General features: G+C 44.0%; 1 protein-coding gene across 1 annotated transcript in view; it reads left to right on the forward strand.

The window, feature by feature from the left end:
- ofcc1 (orofacial cleft 1 candidate 1) overlaps nucleotides 1–20,597 on the forward strand; it is a 117,311-nt gene that overhangs the window by 12,583 nt on the left and 84,131 nt on the right. The window contains exons 5-10 of the mRNA XM_046354879.1: nucleotides 304–417; nucleotides 2,707–2,796; nucleotides 4,579–4,790; nucleotides 6,163–6,252; nucleotides 6,594–6,673; nucleotides 7,769–7,898. Coding sequence (XP_046210835.1) covers nucleotides 304–417; nucleotides 2,707–2,796; nucleotides 4,579–4,790; nucleotides 6,163–6,252; nucleotides 6,594–6,673; nucleotides 7,769–7,898 — 716 coding nt within the window. The remainder of the gene's footprint in view (nucleotides 1–303; nucleotides 418–2,706; nucleotides 2,797–4,578; nucleotides 4,791–6,162; nucleotides 6,253–6,593; nucleotides 6,674–7,768; nucleotides 7,899–20,597) is intronic.

A 20,597-nucleotide genomic window follows, 5' to 3' on the forward strand; every position in this document is an offset into this window, starting at 1 on the left:
GAACACAAGTAACATATGGCAATCGTATTTAAGAGATTGCCTGGTGTGACCTTTCGCGGCATGCTAATTAGGCCCCAGAGCTCCACTGGGCCCCGGCGAGCCGCACTCATGTGAACGGACTGACCGGCCAGGGCTTATCAGGTAGCAGACGCTGGCTCTCTGGCCAGCCTCAACAGTGTGGCTTTCAAAATTAACATTTTGCTTCATATGCTTCTAATAAACACTGACCTCCACCAACCTGCCGCTCCACCACTCCCACCTTCCTCCTCCTCTCTCACTCTCTCTCTCGCTCTTCTGGCGTAGTTTCCACAGGAAATGAGCGTGCCCGAAATTACTTTGACCCAGCGCTGGTGCAGGAAACCAACCCAAGGCGGTGCGGGATGGCGGAGGTCGGCACAGAAGATGAGCTGGAATTAAGTATGCCATTTCTCATCATAATAGTTCTCCTCAGTTCATTAAAGTGAGGTGAGAAAGATCACTCATTGCCAGCCAGTTTCTGACGGCAGGGGCGGTACTATGTAAATACATTTACTACTGATGGTCCACGAGATGGCTCATACATAGGACAGTGTGTTAGTATCCAGCTCGTTGTCATTGATGAAGGTCACGTATCATTGGTCAGTTTAATTTCGCTCCAGCTTTTCTTGCGCTCCCATCAAATGACAGACACCAGACAGAGCCATATCAATAGTTGCACCCCCTCCCTCCATGCCTATTAAAACCATGCTCTTGGGAGTCAAGTAATATGCATGTTATAATGAAACATGGCTATTAACAGAGGAGCCATTTCACCTGTATCTTTTGGATATCACTTCCTTGTAATATCAAAGGAGTCCTAAAGCTCAATCCCATCAAATGATGACAATCAACCTAAGAGGCATATTCCTGCTCCTTTTTCATTACCTTTGTAGAAATGTTATTCCCTACCTGACCATTTGCTATTACCCCATGAATGAGAATGTTTTGCATGTTTGCATATATATTGACTAGACTTGACAATTTGAATGTAATTTCAAGCACACATATGTGTAATTTCAAGCACACATGTATTTATACTGAACAAAAATATAAACCCAACATGCAACAATTTCAAAGATTTTACTGAGTTACGGTTCATATAAAGAAATCAGTCAATTGAAATACATTCGTTAAGCCCTAATCTATGGATTTCAAATGACTGGGAATACACATATGCATATGTTGGTCACAGATACCTTTAAAAAAAAAGGTAGGGGCGTGGATCAGAAAACCAGCCATTATCTGGTGTGACCACCATTTGCTTCATGCAGCGCGACACAACTCCTTCACATAGAGTTGATCAGACTGTTGATTGTGGTCTGTAGAATGTTGTCTCACTCCTCTTCAATTACTGTGCGAAGTTGCTGGATATTTTCTGGAACTGGAACACGCTGTCGTACACGTCGACGCAGAGCATCCCAAACATGCCCAATGGGTGAAATGTCTGAGTATGCAGGCCATGGAAGAACTGGGACATTTTCAGCATCCAGGAATTGTGTACAGATCCTTGCAACGTTGGGTTGTGCATTATCATGCTGAAATATGATATGATGGCGGCAGATGAACGGCACGAAAATGGGCCTCAGGATCTCGTCACGGTATCTGTGCTTTCAAATTGCCATCGATAAAATGCAATTGTATTCGTTATGCCTGCCCATACTCAAACCCCTCCACCACCATTGAGCACACTGTTCACAAAGTTGACATAGGCAAATCACTCATCCACACGATGCCATACACGTAGTCTACAGTTGTGAGGCCAGTTGGACGTACTGCCAATTTCTCTAAAACAACTTTGGAGGCTATTTATGGTAGAGAAATTAAAATTAAATTATCTGGCAACAGCTCTGGTGGACATTCCTGCAGTCAGCATGACAATTGCACGCTCCCTCAACTTGAGACATCTGTGGCATTTAGCACAAGGTGCACCTCTGTAATGGTCATGCTGTTTAATCAGCTTCTTGGTATGCCACACCTGTAAAATAGATGGATTATCTTGGCAATGGAGAAATGCTCAGGGGATGTAAACAGGGATGTAAAACACATTTAAGCTTAAAACTTGAGAGAAATAAGCTATTTGTGTCACACCCTGATCTGTTTCACCTGTCCTTGTTATTGTCTCCACCCCCTCCAGGTGATGCTTGTTTTCCCCAGTGTATTTATCCCTGTGTTTCGTATCTCTCTGTGCCAGTTCGTCTTGTATGTTCCAAGTCGACCAGCATTTTTCCCCTGTACTTCTGCCTTTGCTATTCTCCTTTTTCCAGTCCTCCCAGTTGTGACCCTTGCCTGTTCTGGACTCTGTACCCGCCTGCCTGACCATTCTGCCTGCCTTGACCTCGAGCCTGTCTGCCACTCTGTACCTCCTGGACTCTGAACTGGTTTTGACCTTTTGCCTGTCCACGACCATTCTCTTGCCTACTCATTTTTTGATTATTAAACATCTTAAACTCCAACCATCTGCCCCCTGTGTCTGCATCTGGGTCTTGCTTTGTGTCATGATTTGTGCGTATGGAAAACTTCTGGGATCTTTTATTTCAGCTCATGAAACATGAACAACACTTGACATGTTGCATTTATATTTTTGTTCAGTATAGTAAGATTTGAAAAAGAAGCGAGCAATTCTGAGTTGAAGTAATAGTTATCAGGAGATTGTGACATTTTATGTGACATTATTTGTTTGATTTGTAGAAATAATGAACCAAGATGAAAAGGGCCTATATCAGAAAATGTCTGAAATGCTGGACGCTGACGACGACATAACCATCATAGAGTTACCAGGTATGTTCTCAACATTCTAGACCCTAAAAACACATGTAAAACAAATTCCAAAATGATTCAACTGCGACTATAGAGTAAATATGCAGGCAACTGCTCAATCGAAAACATGCTGTTTATTTTCAGACAGAACAAAGAAGAACACTTTAAAGGGACACAGAGTAGAATGACTTGTTCCTAGCTTTCCAGGCACAGGCCTATTGTGGTTCAGTAGGCGTGCCTTTTCCCATTAACAGAAGACTCATTTGAATATGTACCCAAACAGGGGGAAACTGGGGTTGGTTTAAGCTGGCATTGTTCTGGGGGGGAGACAAGACAGTCGCACCGGCTCCTGTTGACATGACGCATCTCTGTTGTAATTCCAGTGCAGAAGTGATGGGCTTAGACCTGCTCGAACATGGAAGAATTTTGCCTGCTTGTATTATTCGGCATTGTCATGGATTTAGCTGTAGCAGTGAGATTAGCAGGCCCTTCCATTGTCTCAGAATGTACATGAAATCCGGTAAAAAAAAAGTAGAGAGGATCTTGGATTAACAGTTTTATGCAATAGGCACAGGCAGAGCCCTTCTCTCGCCTGCACTGCAAGCGCCCAACAGCATCGACTGCCAGAGCTCTCCGGTAAACCACAATAGACTTCAAGACAATCACCTTATGCTTTTCTATGGATGCCTCCCACCGATATAGGCCGCAGCCTGACTAGGCAGGCTCTCTCTCTCCTCCTGATCCTGATGCATTGTGACTGGAGCAGGGTTTACTCTTTCTCTTACAGTCGTGCACAAAGCACACGCACAACAAAACGAGGAGAAAGAAACAGAACATTAATGAAATGGAAAAGGTCCAGTAAAAGTAATTTCCGGAGGGATTCCTGGATAAATCCCCCACAGTGCGGTTGTCATCTCATCTGTTTACTTCTTGAAATATTTTATCTCTTTGGTTGACAAAGAAGAAAATAATCACTTTAGGCATTGATTGACTTCATCTGATTCACACATTGGACTGCACACGTTGTCTTTACCTATAAGGGGCACTAACAATACCTCATAATCACTATTAACGTGGCTATGCAGTAGCGTAGAAGATACGTTTGACTGTTGAATCCATCCTCTATTTGTAACGGAAAACTATCTAGCTTTGATAAAGGCATAGTTCTACTCTTGTTTACTTTCCAACGATGACCAGAGCACAGAAGCCAGCATTCTCAGCCCAGCTTAATATTTATCCCTGTGTTTTGCAACACAATAAACTCCCTCAGAATTTTGAGACCAAACTTAGAAACATCGATACATGGTGGGTATAGTGGCAGTTTCTATCTTGGAGCTGTGTTGAGTCTGTTTGTTGACCTCAGACTTTTTATGGAGAAAGTGCTGCATCAGTGGCCTCTTGAAAAGCTAGCTAGGCTAATCCACCAGCAACAATTATTGATGTACTGTAGGAGACTTGCTGTAGCACTGGTGGTGATTTAGTGATGGACATTAGTCAAGGCTTCGCCTTATATCCAGATCCACACTGAATGCACACTATTACAACATGTCATTGACATGGACATAGATGGTCAGTGGAGTGTAAGATGTGAGTTTGTCCTGCTTCTTTGCCGGTGCTTATAAGAAATAATGTTTCAGGCAAGTGAATTTTTCAGATGGTCTTATGGTACTTTGCATGTGGAATCTAAACTGTCTACTACTTGTGCATAACAGTATGTGTGTGCGTGCATGTGTGTTGTGTATGTGTGTGTGTACATCCATCTGCGTATGTGTGTTAACTCCACACACTCCCCTGTGTGTCCAGGTACGGCGCTCGCCCACAGGGAGGAGGAAGAGGTGTGGAAGGTGAGGGCCGGTGATCCAACGCTGCGTGTCGGTGCCAGTGCTGCAGGCCGTGGGCGCTTCATGGCGGCAGTGGAAGAAGGGGAAGAAGAGGTGATCCCCCGCTACGCTCAGCAGCTAAGGGAGCGCATGCTGCCTGACATGATCACGCTTGGCAGCCTTTCACTGGAACAGGTCAGAGCCACAAAGAGGAATATCTATGTCATCTCCTATATTCACCAGCACATGAGCCATGTCCATTACACACTCCGCCTAATGGACAACACTGGGTGCTTCGCTTCCCGCCCCTCACAGACATTTCTGTCTGTGTTGTGCTTCCGTTTTTTAAATTATTTTTTTAGTGGCCCTTTTAAAAGTTGCCCATTTGGTTCCTAATGTAGTTCATGTAACTTTCAGATTGAACTCTTTTTATGCACCGCACTCTGAACTATTTTTATGTAACTTTGATGAATTGTAAGTTTCTTAAAGCCCATTCGATTCATCTCGATCCCCAGATTTGCCTATTTGATCGTATCATACATTGTGTGTGAAAATAGGATATCGTCCAAACTATTAATTTGTTAGCGTTTGTTGTTTTTGTGATTATTCATTACTATGCATTTGTCATTGAAGCCTGGATTTCCGCCTTGGTTTGTCAACCATCTCTTTTCAGGAAAAATAGAGCGTGACAATTTTTTCTCCCCACCGCTTGTTTTGGGAGAAGGGGATTTTGTGAAATAGCATAAAGATCTGAAGAAGCTTATGAAATGAGTGTTGATACTCCATCAGTCAAAAAATGGGGTGAAAACAGGAACATGGGGTTTTCATTGTTCAGCGCTATTGAGGTAGCCAAACCCAAACATTAACGCATATCTAAACAGAAAATAAAAAACTATCCAGTATATTTATAGCTGTAATCTGACTTGAAAGGGAAGAAGAATTAAGGAGTTCCAAATTAACACCAAGAATATGGAAGGAAAGTGAAAAATGGATAGATCTTGTGATGGTAAGACTTGAGTCATCGTTTCATGTATTGATAATCAGTTCCATCTACGTAATATTGTATACTAGCGGGGTTCAGTGTTTTATGCTATCATAATGTGTATTCACTCCCCAACTGTTTGTGCCCACTTCTCATTGAAAGAACATTAGGCTATGCACCGGAGATTTCCTCATCTATTTTGAAGTAATAGGACTTTTTTCTCCCGTTTGTTACACACAAAAGCTTTCATGGTTGCTCGCGAGACGCTGTCATTTAACAGTGTCAATGCGACTGAATAGCGGTGTAAACTTGCTGACTGAATGGTACCGGCTGGAAGGATTCATCAACCCGTTACATGTCTGTAGGCTCCAGGCTGGCTGCTATTGATTGCCTGCAGATTGCATTACCACGTTGTTTCAGAGTTAGATGCTGTGTACTTAATTCACACTACACCTCCCTATCACAAAGCTCGGCCAAACTAAGGGTGTGTCTGAAACCCTATTCTCTAGCACACTACTTTTGACCATGGCCTACGTAGGGTGCCATTTTGGATGCACACTAAGTGTGTGATTTTATTTTTGGCAGGATACACATCTTCAAAGAGAAGGGATGTCTCAGGAAAATGAGTGGGTGAAGAAGAAAAGACTAATGTCCTTCTTAAGGGGAAATGCAAAGGTACTTTGCTGTGTCCATAAAGGGAAAGATTACTTTGTGCTATGTAAAATTATATTTCCTGAAGTTGTATTGTTAGTATTACTGGGATGATTTGAATACATTGTGCCAGGTTCGCTGAGAGGCATTTTAATCTTCTTCCTCTTACTGTGTCATAGAGTTGTACTTGTAATCGAAGCTGTTATAGTAATAAAAGCCAGAGAAATCTCAGTGAAATGGTTGTAGTTCAAGTCATGCACTATTTCATCAGTATCACGTCTTCATGCTTTTGTTTTGTGAGTCTATTTCTTTTTACTGGCTGCAAAATGCCCATGTTGACAAAAAGTTGGCTCATTCTTTCAAAGGAACCCCAGGCCCAGTCACACAGAGACTGTGACCAACAGGAGAGGATACTTCAAGACAGGCTGTATGCAGCGTTCCAACGGTATGTTTCCACTAATGTTACATGAATGAAATAAGCATTCATTGTACAGAACGTTCACCATATTTATTTAGCTGCCATTTGAGAAAACATGTAATGTGACTGTAACCTATATGGGCTCTATGTTGCAATGCATTGTGGGTAAAAGGCTGTGAGGCATGAAAATCTGCCCGTGTCACTGGACTCAGAGGAGCATCAGTTTGTGTTCCATCCACATCAGTCTGGAATCATGCATCTCCTCCCTCAGCCCAAAGGATATAATAGCATGTAGAGTTTTTTTTTGTAATTATGGCTTACCATCCAGCCTGACATTATACAGAAAAAAATCAAGAGAATTTACATGAGCCTGTTGTGCTCACTGTTTACTATGGGTGTTGGTTTGGACACCATGCCTGTCAGATGAATACCGTTTGAGTTTAGCAACGATGACCTTCTCCGCGCAGCCTTGGCCCCTGCAAATTCCTTCTGATATCATTGGTGGGTGGCTATTAGACATGAGAGGTTTTAATACACATCACCTAGGGCTACGTTTTCTGAGATTCAATGAGAAATGATCTTCTATTCTCTAGAATGGGAACGGGATGCCAAGCTGACTTTCTTTTTTTGTTATGTGTAATTTATTTCCTTTCACTGTTTTTGATTTAACAGTAATTTCATTAGGGAGAGGGCCCCCATTCTGCTGCGTTGTTAACTGACGAAAGCACATGTAATACTTTTGATCGGGCGAGCAGAAAATAAAGTTGGTGGCTGGCTTTGATGCCGCACCGATGAGCATTTATTTGCTGAATTATTCTTACTTTAAAGCCATCTTATCCACTTTAGCAGGCGGGCCTATGATATTGCTTTATTTTGAGGAATTAAGAGAGGTGGCTGGGAGACGGAGCGTAGCAGCAGTTTATTACATTACCCCAGATAAGATTGAAAGGCCAAGCGGGCTGAGGAGAGAGAGAGAGAAAGGGAGGGAGGGAGGGAGGGAGGGAAAAGTGGAAAGTGTTTGTTGTTGCGTTATTAGATTCTCCGCTGTTGGCTACAAAGTGGGAACAAGAGAGCACAATATGCAGGTGGCTGGTTAACAGGGTTACCACTTGTGTTTCGCAGCGCAGAGAGCCAGTTGCTGAAGGCGCTGAGGGAGCGCAAAGGTGAAGTGATCGCCAAATACGGCGAGATGACAGAAGCCTCCTCCGCAGCAGAATCACCGTGGGCCAGGGAGCCAGGCCTCGGCTGGCAGGTAGGATCTGTTAACCCAGCCATTATCAGACATAAACACAGGAAGTAACATGGCACATCAACAGGAAGTACCACTTCTATATCGGAGACTTATTTCCACCAGGGTTCAACCATAGAAGAAATTATGATGTCTCGCAAAATATGTTTGTGGCCCGAGAAACAGATAGAGGAATGTTTTTTTTAAAGTCAAATGATGTAATTATATGAAATCCTTGCTGCCGTGAATGGAATCTGTCAGCAGAGTCTCTTTTGCAAGCACACTCATGCACGCGTGAGCATACTCGCACGCACGCACACACACACACACACACAAACATAAAAGGCTTCCCTGTGTTTACCATGGAACACTGGGAAAAACCGCCGTCTCTCTTCCTCCTTTATTTAGGATGTTTTTCATCCCCCAGTGTGTAAAAAGCCGTCTGGTGTCTTAAGGAAAGTAGAAAGGGAAAGAAGGGAGAGTGAGGAGGAAGGAGCAGCATCAGGCAGCAGCCTTAGCATCCGTAGGAGTGTGCTGTTGTTAGGCTGGGGATGAGGCTGCTCTGCCACCATGCAGGCTTAGAGATGTAATGAATCTTCTATCAGCCCTTCCTGCCAGGGTGACAACTCGCTTTGAGGAAGGTTGTAAATGTGGGAGAGATTGTGGTATAATTCCTCAGACTGGCATTTCTGCCCCCCAGTCACCATTCGATTATCTCCCAAATTGCTGTGTTTCAGAGAGATAAAGATTTTTTATGGCTTGCTGACTTGAAACAACCGGCACAGCCAGGAAAAGCAATGGCCAACCTGCCATGCATAGTAATTCCATTGGTAAATGACAAAATCTTTGTTTATATGACATTTCCAAAATTACTGCGGCAGATGAATCTAAAATATAAAATGTCACATTTGGCATGCAAAACTATGAAAATATATTTCTGTGCAAAATTCATGGAGGCATTTAATTTAGAACGTGTTTAATAACTAAGTCTGCCTGCATCAGTAATCCTGCCTGGAGGTCCCAAAAAGATTGTCATATTTATTCACTCGTTTTCTCCCCCCCCTTTCCTTCATTCCGAAGCCAACATTTTTAAGGGTAAATGTTCATTGTTAATTAAGATTTACTAATTAAAATGAAAATAATTAACGAGAAAGCTTAATCTCAGAATATTAGGCTATACTTAGAAAGAAAATATGTTTTTGTATGTGGCATTTCCTGTGTATTAAAGAGTTCAATTTGTGGAGCAGTCAATGTAGGAACCTTGAAAAGATGTTTCGGCGAAGGACGCGCTGCGTGCCAAAAAAGCTGCTGAGGATCCGTGGCTGAATGCTTTGATCTCATCTGTAGGAGTGGTGTAATGTTATGGCACTTTAGGCACAACTAAGGCTCCGGGCAAACAAACCACCTTCTGATATGGAAAATTGGCTCACTTTGCCTTTTACCTTCCCGAATTTCTTGACTTTCCGCCATACACTTACCGGTCCATGCATGAGAGACAAATAATAACAATCTCTAAAGACATATATAGTGAAAAATTAACACTGGTGTGCTGTGAAGTTTTTATTGATTTTTATTGTTATTTTTTTACCCTCTTTCTTTCTCCCTCAGCAGTGTGGGGGCTTAGAGACTTAACCTCCTGGATGTGCGATGTGTGGGCTAAACCGCTTTACCACCAATTATACTAATTTCACTTCTGCCTAAATTGTTTTGTGTTGTGGCGTATGCAAAGATGCTCAGCAAGGAGATTGCCGGGCATAACGGCAGGGCTCGTCACACACCCTCTGAGGGTGGCTTTGCGCTGGGCACTGCCAGGCACCGGCATGCACGTGGCGCTGGGTGTGTATCTTTTTACGTGTGTGTGTGTGTGTGTGTGTGTGTGTGTGTGTGTGTGTGTGTGTGTGTGTGTGTGTGTGTGTGTGTGTGTGTGTGTGTGTGTGTGTGTGTGTGTGTGTGTGTGTGTGTGTGTGTGTGTGTGTGTGTGTGTGTGTGTGTGTGTGTGTGTGTGTGTTCCAAATGGTTAATATGGGCCTTTAACAGTCAAAAAGCAACACTGCCAGGCACACAGTGCTGGGTAGGTGAATCCCAATAGTGCCACCAGTATACACCGTTTATGTAGAGTGGCAACAGTCAGAGAGCGGAACATGCAAATTGAGTTATATTTTTGAATATAATAGATGGTTTAAGATTAGGTGACTGTGTGTTGAACTGTCATCCCTGTGCTGTTTGTGGACATGTGTTTGTTTTTGTGGTAAGTGAATAACACCAGGATATGTCCCCTAGGCTGCTGGTCAACCGCCACTGTCTAGCTCCCGGGTAGCTGACTGTATAATTCAAGACCTGCAGTATCTTTTTACACATTTTGTTACATTACAGCCTTATTCTAAAATTGGTTAAATCTATTTTTTCTTCATCAATCTACACAAAATACCCCATAATGACAAAACAAAAACAGGTTCAGCAAAGTTATGAAAAAAATTGAAATATTACATTTCCATAAGCATTCAGCCCCTTTACTCAGTACTTTGTTGAAGCACCTTTGGCAGTGGTTACAGCCTCAAGTATTCTAGTGTATGATGCTACAAGCTTGGTACACCGGTATTTGTACCAAACTCTGTCAGGTTAAATCTCTGCACAGCTATTTTCAGGTCTGTCCAGAGATGTTTGATTGGGTTCAAGTCCGGGCTCTGGCTGGGGCACTCGAGGACATTCATATGCTTGTCCCCAAGCCATTCCTGCATTGTCTTGGCTGTGTGCTGAGGGTCGTTGTCCTGCTGGAAGTTGAACCTTTGCCCCAGTCTGAGGGCCTGAGTGCTCTGGAGCAGGTTTTCATCAAGGATCTCTTTGTACTTTGCTCCGTTCATCTTTGCCTCAATCCGGACTAGTCTCCCAGTCCCTGCCGCTGAAAAACATCCCCACAGCATGATGCTGCCAACACCATGCTTCACAATAGAGATGGTGCCACACATGACACATGGCATTCAGGCCATATAGTTCAATCTTGGTTTCATCAGACCAGAGAATATTGTTTCTCATGGTCCGAGAGTCCTTTAGGTGTCTTTTGGCAAACTCCAACCGGGCAGTCATGTGCATTTTACTGTGGAGTGGCTTCCGTCTGGCCATGCTACCATAAAGGCCTGATTGGTGGAGTACTGCAGAGATGGTTGTCCTTCTGGAAGGTTTTCCCATCTCGGCAAAGGAACACTGGAGCTCTGTCAGAGTGATCATCGGGTTCTTGGTCACCTCCCTGACCAAGGCCCTACTCCCCCAATTGCTCAGTTTGTCCAGGTGACCAGCTCTATCTAGGAAGAGTCTTGGTGGTTCTAAACTTCTTCCATTTAAGAATGGAGGACACTGTGTTATTTTTGACCTTCAATTCTTCAACCTTCAATGTTCTAAATTGAGCAGCTGCTGAAAAATGAGCTCCTGTATTTATTGAGATTTAAATGTTTTTTTTAGAGTGAAGTACATCGAAAAAATCAAGAGAAAACTGCAAGACTCAATAGAAGACAAAACAAGGAACAAACTAAACAAGACAGGCTTTTGAAAAATAACTATTTTTTTTCATAAAATTGTACAGTTATCTTAGCTAGGTGAATTGCTAACAGAATTGTTTACTTGTTGCTAAGCAGTTGCTAGGGACTCTCCTGGAAGAAGCTAGCTAGCTTACAAAGAATAACAACAAAAAATATCTAGTTAACAGAAGAAAGGAAGACAAAATAAGGACAAAAGAAGGACAGAAGAAAAAGGAAAAGAAAGAGGACAACAAAGTGAAACAGTCAGCACTTCTATTGCAACTTCGTATTTCGTCGTCCTAACGTAGTCTACACTGCTATCTGCCCAGCAGCTAACCAGCTAGCAAACGTCCACCGTCTACCGAATAGCAGCACTGTAGAAACTATTACACTCAACTGAACGACTTGATTAGTGTAGTGTTAGCTAGCTACATAGTTGTCTTTGCTGTCTTCGTATCCAAGATAATTGTGTAGTTTAGAGCGTGTAGTCTTAGAGTGATTATCTTAATTTACCGAGGTTAGCTAGCCAGCTATTTGTCGTCCTTAACGTAGGAGACACTGCTAGCTAGCCAACAGCTAGCCAACGTCTACTGAATAGAACTTCCGCACTCAACAACCCGGTCGCATTCCGCTTCGCTCCACAGGTAGTATCACATTTTTCATTTCATTTCATTACAGCACAACGGTTTGATTTGTTTGATCGTAGCTAGCTACATAGCTAGCTACATAGCCGTCTGTGTATCAAAGATAATTGTGTAGTCTAGAGCGATTTTCTAGGTTAGCTAGCCAGCTATTGTCGTTCTTTTAACGCAACGTAACGTAATCAACACTGCTAGCTAGCCAGCTAGCCCCGAATAGCAGCACTGTAGAAACTACTACACTCAACGGAACGACTTGATTAGTGTAGTGTCAACAACGCAGCCACTGTCAGCTAGCCTACAAAGTCAACAACGCAGCCACTGCCAGCTAGCCTACTTCAGCAGTACTGTATCATTTTTAATAATTTTAGTCAATAAGATTCTTGCTACGTAAGCTTAACTTTCTGAACATTCGAGACGTGTAGTCCACTTGTCATTCCAATCTCCTTGCATTAGCGTAGCCTCTTCTGTAGCCTGTCAACTATGTGTCTGTCTATCCCTGTTCTCTCCTCTCTGCACAGACCATACAAACGCTCCACACCGCATGGCCGCTGCCACCCTAATCTGGTGGTCCCAGCGCGCACGACCCACGTGGAGTTCCAGGTCTCCGGTAGCCTCTGGAACTGCCGATCTGCAGCCAACAAGGCAGAGTTCATCTCAGCCTATGCCTCCCTCCAGTCCCTCGACTTCTTGGCACTGACAGAAACATGGATCACCACAGATAACACTGCTACTCCTACTGCTCTCTCTTCGTCCGCCCACGTGTTCTCGCACACCCCGAGAGCTTCTGGTCAGCGGGGTGGTGGCATAGGGATCCTTCTCTCTCCCATGTGGTCATTCTCTCTTTCTCCCCTTACCCATCTGTCTATCGCCTCCTTTGAATTTCATGCTGTCACAGTTACCAGCCCTTTCAAGCTTAACATCCTTATCATTTATCGCCCTCCAGGTCCCCTCGGAGAGTTCATCAATGAGCTTGATGCCTTGATAAGCTCCTTTCCTGAGGACGGCTCACCTCTCACAGTTCTGGGCGACTTTAACCTCCCCACGTCTACCTTTGACTCATTCCTCTCTGCCTCCTTCTTTCCACTCCTCTCCTCTTTTGACCTCACCCTCTCACCTTCCCCCCTACTCACAAGGCAGGCAATACGCTCGACCTCATCTTTACTAGATGCTGTTCTTCCACTAACCTCATTGCAACTCCCTCCAAGTCTCCGACCACTACCTTGTATCCTTTTCCCTCTCGCTCTCATCCAACACTTCCCACACTGCCCCTACTCGGATGGTATCGCGCCGTCCCAACCTTCGCTCTCTCTCCCCCGCTACTCTCTCCTCTTCCATCCTATCATCTCTTCCCTCTGCTCAAACCTTCTCCAACCTATCTCCTGATTCTGCCTCCTCAACCCTCCTCTCCTCCCTTTCTGCATCCTTTGACTCTCTATGTCCCCTATCTTCCAGGCCGGCTCGGTCCTCCCCTCCCGCTCCGTGGCTTGACGACTCAATGCGAGCTCACAGAACAGGGCTCCGGAAGGCCGAGCGGAAATGGAGGAAAACTCGCCTCCCTGCGGACCTGGCATCCTTTCACTCCCTCCTCTCTACATTTTCCTCCTCTGTCTCTGCTGCTAAAGCCACTTTCTACCACTCTAAATTCCAAGCATCTGCCTCTAACCCTAGGAAGCTCTTTGCCACATTCTCCTCCCTCCTGAATCCTCCTCCCCCTCCCCCCTCCCTCTCTGCAGATGACTTCGTCAACCATTTTGAAAAGAAGATCGACGACATCCGATCCTCGTTTGCTAAGTCAAACAACACCGCTGGTTCTGCTCACACTGCCCTACCCTGTGCTCTGACCTCTTTCTCCCTCTCTCTCCAGATGAAATCTCGCGTCTTGTGACGGCCGGCCGCCCAACAACCTGCCCGCTCGACCCTATCCCCTCCTCTCTTCTCCAGACCATTTCCGGAGACCTTCTCCCTTACCTCACCTCGCTCATCAACTTATCCCTGACCGCTGGCTACGTCCCTTCCGTCTTCAAGAGAGCGAGAGTTGCACCCCTTCTGAAAAAACCTACACTCGATCCCTCCGATGTCAACAACTACAGACCAGTATCCCTTCTTTCTTTTCTCTCCAAAACTCTTGAACGTGCCGTCCTTGGTCAGCTCTCCCGCTATCTCTCTCAGAATGACCTTCTTGATCCAAATCAGTCAGGTTTCAAGACTAGTCATTCAACTGAGACTGCTCTTCTCTGTATCACGGAGGCGCTCCGCACCGCTAAAGCTAACTCTCTCTCCTCTGCTCTCATCCTTCTAGACCTATCGGCTGCCTTCGATACTGTGAACCATCAGATCCTCCTCTCCACCCTCTCCGAGTTGGGCATCTCCGGCGCGGCCCACGCTTGGATTGCGTCCTACCTGACAGGTCGCTCCTACCAGGTGGCGTGGCGAGAATCTGTCTCCTCACCACGCGCTCTCACCACTGGTGTCCCCCAGGGCTCTGTTCTAGGCCCTCTCCTATTCTCGCTATACACCAAGTCACTTGGCTCTGTCATAACCTCACATGGTCTCTCCTATCATTGCTATGCAGACGACACACAATTAATCTTCTCCTTTCCCCCTTCTGATGACCAGGTGGCGAATCGCATCTCTGCATGTCTGGCAGACATATCAGTGTGGATGACGGATCACCACCTCAAGCTGAACTTCGGCAAGACGGAGCTGCTCTTCCTCCCGGGGAAGGACTGCCCGTTCCATGATCTCGCCATCACGGTTGACAACTCCATTGTGTCCTCCTCCCAGAGCGCTAAGAACCTTGGCGTGATCCTGGACAACAAACTGTCGTTCTCAACTAACATCAAGGCGGTGGCCCGTTCCTGTAGGTTCATGCTCTACAACATCCGCAGAGTACGACCCTGCCTCACACAGGAAGCGGCGCAGGTCCTAATCCAGGCACTTGTCATCTCCCGTCTGGATTACTGCAACTCGCTGTTGGCTGGGCTCCCTGCCTGTGCCATTAAACCCCTACAACTCATCCAGAACGCCGCAGCCCGTCTAGTGTTCAACCTTCCCAAGTTCTCTCACGTCACCCCGCTCCACCGCTCTCTCCACTGGCTTCCAGTTGAAGCTCGCATCCGCTACAAGACCATGGTGCTTGCCTACGGAGCTGTGAGGGGAACGGCACCTCAGTACCTCCAGGCTCTGATCAGGCCCTACACCCAAATAAGGGCACTGCGTTCATCCACCTCTGGCCTGCTCGCCTCCCTACCACTGAGGAAGTACAGTTCCCGCTCAGCTCAGTCAAAACTGTTCGCTGCTCTGGCTCCCCAATGGTGGAACAAACTCCCTCACGACGCCAGGACAGCGGAGTCAATCACCACCTTCCGGAGACACCTGAAACCCCACCTCTTTAAGGAACACCTAGGATAGGATAAAGTAATCCTTCTCACCCCCTCCCCCCTTAAAATATTTAGATGCACTATTGTAAAGTGGTTGTTCCACTGGATGTCATAAGGTGAATGCACCAATTTGTAAGTCGCTCTGGATAAGAGCGTCTGCTAAATGACTTAAATGTAATGTAAATGTAAAATTCTGCCAAAATGTTTTGGTACCAATCCCTAGATCTGTGCCTCGCAATAATACTGTCTCGGAGATCTACGGACTATTCCTTCGACCTCATGGCATGGTTTTTGCTCTGACGTGCACTGCCAACTGTGGGACCTTATATAGACAGGTGTGTTCCTTTCCAAATCATGTCCAATCAATTGAATTTACCACAGGTAGACTCCAATCAAGTTGTAGAAACATCTCAAGGATGATCAATAGAAACAAGGTGCACCTAAACTCAATCCCGAGTCTCATATTAAAGGGTCTGATTAGTTATGTAAATAAGGTTTTTCAGTTTTTTATTCTTAATACATTTGCAAAAAAATTCTAAAGACCGGTTTTTGCTTTGTGTGTGTAGATTGTGTGTAAATACATTTTAGAATAAGGCTGTAACATAACAAAATGTGGAAGGGTTCTGAATACTTTCCGAATGCACTGTATATTGTTTGTTGTATGCTTAATGTTTTTGAATATTAATGTATAACTAGGTACCAGGATGTACTTTTCCATGGAACCTTTTTAGGTTCTCTGTGCTTCTGTACTAGATAGATACAGTGCCTTCAGAAAGTATTCATACCCCTTGCTTATTCCACATTTTGTTGTTAAAGCCTGAATTGAAAATGTATAAAATTCTTATATTTTTTCACACCCATCTACACACAATAAATACCCCATAATGGCAAAGTGAAAAGAGTTTTTTTGAATTGTTTGCAAACATATTGAAAATGAAATACAGAAGTATTCACACCCCTGAGTCAATACTTTGCAGAAGCATCTTTCTGTCAAGTTCTGTCAAGCTGGTTGTTGATCATTGCTAAACAAGCATTTTCAGATTTAAATCAAAACTGTAACTCGGCCACTCAGGAACATTCATTGTCTTCTTGGTAAGCAACTACAGTGTAGATTTGGCCTTGTGTTTTAGTTCATTGTCCTGCTGAAAGGTGGAAAGCAGACTCAAATCAAATCAAATCAAATGTATTTATATAGCCCTTCGTACATCAGCTGATATCTCAAAGTGCTGTACAGAAAACCAGCCTAAAACCCCAAACAGCAAGCAATGCAGGTGTAGAAGCACGGTGGCTAGGAAAAACTCCCTAGAAAGGCCAAAACCTAGGAAGAAACCTAGAGAGGAACCAGGCTATGTGGGGGTGACCCAGGTTTTCCTTTAGGATTTTGCCTGTGCTTAGCAACATTCCATTTGTTTTTTTATCTGGAAAAACTCCCCAATCCTTAACAATTACATGCATACCCATGACATGATGCAGCCATCACTTTGCTTGAAAATATGGAGAGTGGTACTCAGCAATGTGTTGTATTGGTGCTGCTCCAAGCATAACACTTTGTATTAAAGACAAAAAGTGAATTGCTTTGCAATTTTTTTGCAGCATTACTTTAGTGCAACAGGATGCATGTTTTTGAATATTTTTTATTCTGTACAGGCTTCCTAATTTTCATTCTGTCAATCAGGTTAGTATTTTGGAGTAACTTTAATGTTGTTGATCCATCCTCAGTTTTCTCCTATCATGACCATTAAACTCTGTAACTGTTTTAAAGTCACCATTGGCAACATGGTGAAATTGTCACGCCATGACCGTAGAGAGCCTTTTAATGTCTCTATTTGGTTTGGTCAGGGTGTGATTTGGGGTGGGCATTCTATGTTTCGTTTTCTATGATTTGGTGTTTCTATGTTTTGGCTGGGTATGGTTCTCAATCAGGGACAGCTGTCTATCGCTGTCTCTGATTGGGAACCATACTTAGGTAGCCCTTTTTCCCTCCTTTCTTTGTGGGAAGTTGACTTTTTTTTAGGTCACATGTCCTTTGAAAATATTGTCATTTCACAAAACCATACCAAAACGTAGCAAAACTAACTGGAACAAGCTAGCTCGCTAGCCAAGTTGCTAGCTAGCTAAGTTAGTTAGCTAGTTTATATTAAAAGTAATACAAAATGCAACTAAACGTTTTAAAACATTAGCTGACACCTTGAGGCTTGATAGGGGGTAAAAATGTTTTTCCCAGAAGGTTAGACATTTTCGTTATTTGTTAGCTATCTAGGCTACCAGTTAGCATTTACCCCACACATCAAATAAAATTATGTTTGTCACATGCGCCGAATACAACAGGTGTAGTAGACCTTACTTTGAAATGCTTACTTGCAAGCCCTTAACCAACAATGCAGTTTTATGAAAATACAACAAAAAAGTAAGCGATAAGAATGACAAAATTAAAGAGCAGCAGTAAATAACAATAGCGGGGCTATATACAGTGGGTGTTGGTACAGAGTCGATGTGCGGGAGCCCTGGTATTGAGGTCAATATGTACATGTAGGTAGAGTTATTAGCTAGCTTACCCTACTGTGTGCTGGACAAATTAGCTAATGTTTCGTCATTTTAGTTACTAAGATAAATAAAACATCTCAAATTAGCTACTCACTGTAGCATTAAATTATTTTGAGTTACTTCTTTCTTTCTCCAGTTGTCAGTTCGACCACACACTGTTTATGCACTCATTTGTGTAGGACAAATTCAGAAATTACAGTTGGAACTCCACAGCAGAAAATATGTGATTGTTGTTGCTAGGTTACCAGTTACAGTGCTTGCTTTTAGCTTGCGGTTTGCGCACACCTTTATCCAGAGGGAATACAACAATTATAGCTAGTGTCTGAAAGAATGATATGGATTTAATACTTGTCAAATTATTGAGCATATCCTCAAAACTCAAATAATCATCAGAAGTTAATTAATTAATTAATTAGCATATCAAGATCCTGATATGGACCACAGTCAAGAGCATATGCATTGTATGTGCGGAGAAAAAGGGTAGTGTAAGGGTTTGGGTTAGGTGCTACCCAGTATGATGAAGAAAGGAGTGTCTTTTTAGTGTATTTATTTGCGTGTGTATTTGGTGGGGGGTGGGCTTAAGGGTAGGTTTTGTCAGATAGGTGGGGCTTTAGGAGGGCCTGAAAGATATTGATGGTCTTAGATTCATGGATAGCTGGAGAGAGTTCCAGAGCCTAGTAGTAACCCTAGAGAAGGCCCTGTTGCCGAAGCTCTGGAGTTCGACCTGGGGATGTCAAGGTGCTGTGGTGCAACGGAATGCGCGTGTGGGTTGGTAGAGGAGAAGGTCTGAGAGGTAAGGGGTGCTGAAGGGCTTTGTAGGCCAGAAAGAGGATATTGTAATAAATGCATTGGGAGACAGGGAGCCAGTGGAGCTCACAGAGAACAGGGGTGATGTGCTGCCAGTACTTGGTGTGGGTGAGTTTTGAACAATTTGGAGTTTATGGAGGGAGCTTGAGTTGATGACGAAGAGTAATGAGTTGTACTAGTTAAGACGGGAGGAGTTGAATGCATGTATGAGAGTTTCAGCAGCAGGACGGGAGAGGGAGGACTTGACTTTGGCAATGTTGCGGAGGTGGAAGAATGAGGATTTGATAGTTTGTCTTATGTGGTGGCGAAAGGAGAGGGTGGAGTCCAGAATGACGCCAAGGTTGCATGCATGGAGGGAGAGAGAGAGAGACAGTGGTCTCGTTAATGGTGAGGTTTCCAGCTTTGGTGAGGGTGGATTAGGTGCCTATGAGGATGAGTTCCATTTTATCACTATTGTGCTTGAGGAAGTCTTGTTGCGTCAATTGTTTTATTTCGGAGAGGCATGATTCATTGTGGGTCAGAGGTGGGTTGAGGAGGGTTTTGGTGCAGAGGAAGATCTGGGTGTCATCAGCATAGCAGTGGAAGGTTGAAGTGGCAGAGGATCTGACCTAGGGGGAGGATGTAGATAATGAAAAGTAAGGGACACAGCACAGAGCACTGGGGGACACCATGTATAACTGCAGCTGAGTCTGAGGTGTGGCCATTAAGGGAGATGTAGTGGGTCCAGTTTGTGAGGTATGATTGTTGCCAGGAGAGTGCAGTGCCCTCAACACCCAGAACCTCAAGCCTGGTGAGAAGGATATGATGGCTCACCTTGTCAGAATCGGTACTCAGGTCAAGGATAATCAGGATGTTGAGGGCACCAACATCAGCAGAGGCGAGAAGGTTATTGATAACTTTGAGAAGGGCAGTTTCAGGAGGGGTGGAAACCAGACTGGAGGGGCTAGAACAGGTTTTTGATTAGCAGGTGGGTTTGTAATTGGGAGACAACAGTATGATCCAGAGTCTTGGCAAGGAAGGGGAGGTTGGAAGTTATTGAGGATGATAGTGTCCAGTCCTGGCTTTGTTAAGATGGGGGTGACTCACAGATTCAAGGACCCTGCTTTAGCGGCCAATTTCGTCAACAAGAACGTGGAAGCAGCTTTGTACCGCATGGTGTGGAACAAATGGTTAGCTGGTCTTCTTAGCAGGCAAGTTAGCAGGCCGGCTGGCAGACTGGCAGAATGGTTGGCTAGCGAAGCCAACTTTGCTCGGTTCATCGACACTTGAATGTCATTCTCTTTTTTAATTTATTTTTTAATTTCCATTTTCATAGGTGAGTATACAGTTGACGCTATAATGTGTGTGTGCATGTACTATTCCACTCACATTATTGTTTTTTGTTTGTATCATTAATCTTTTATTTTGATCTAATGCCAATATCTGGCTGTTTTCAGTAGTTTTACCATTTGTTAGTTTTCCGTAGACTCTGCTAGGGACCAATCTATGTATGTTTGGTTTACTCTGGTTAAATAGTCACAAATCTCAGGTAGCACAGAGTAAGAGTTATCATGCTTTGCTCTAAACTCTTTTTGTATTTAGGGTTTTGCTTGCATCTCAGTTGGGGAGATGCTTCGGCAAGGGAGGGTGTGAGGGAAGGGGTTTTCCCTCTTTACTTGTATATAGTTTTTATATGTTTTTTTGTGCTTCTTAGCTTTTCTTTGTTTTTTAAATTTGCGCTATTAGGTTCAACTAAGATCTTTAGTTTACATTGTACCTTGTCCTTTACACATCCTCAATTAAGACACTTTTTTTAAATTTTACCTTTATTTAACCAGGCAAGTCAGTTAAGAACACATT

Source organism: Oncorhynchus gorbuscha, linkage group LG07, assembly GCF_021184085.1.
Source record: "Oncorhynchus gorbuscha isolate QuinsamMale2020 ecotype Even-year linkage group LG07, OgorEven_v1.0, whole genome shotgun sequence".
NCBI classification, from domain to species: domain Eukaryota; kingdom Metazoa; phylum Chordata; class Actinopteri; order Salmoniformes; family Salmonidae; genus Oncorhynchus; species Oncorhynchus gorbuscha.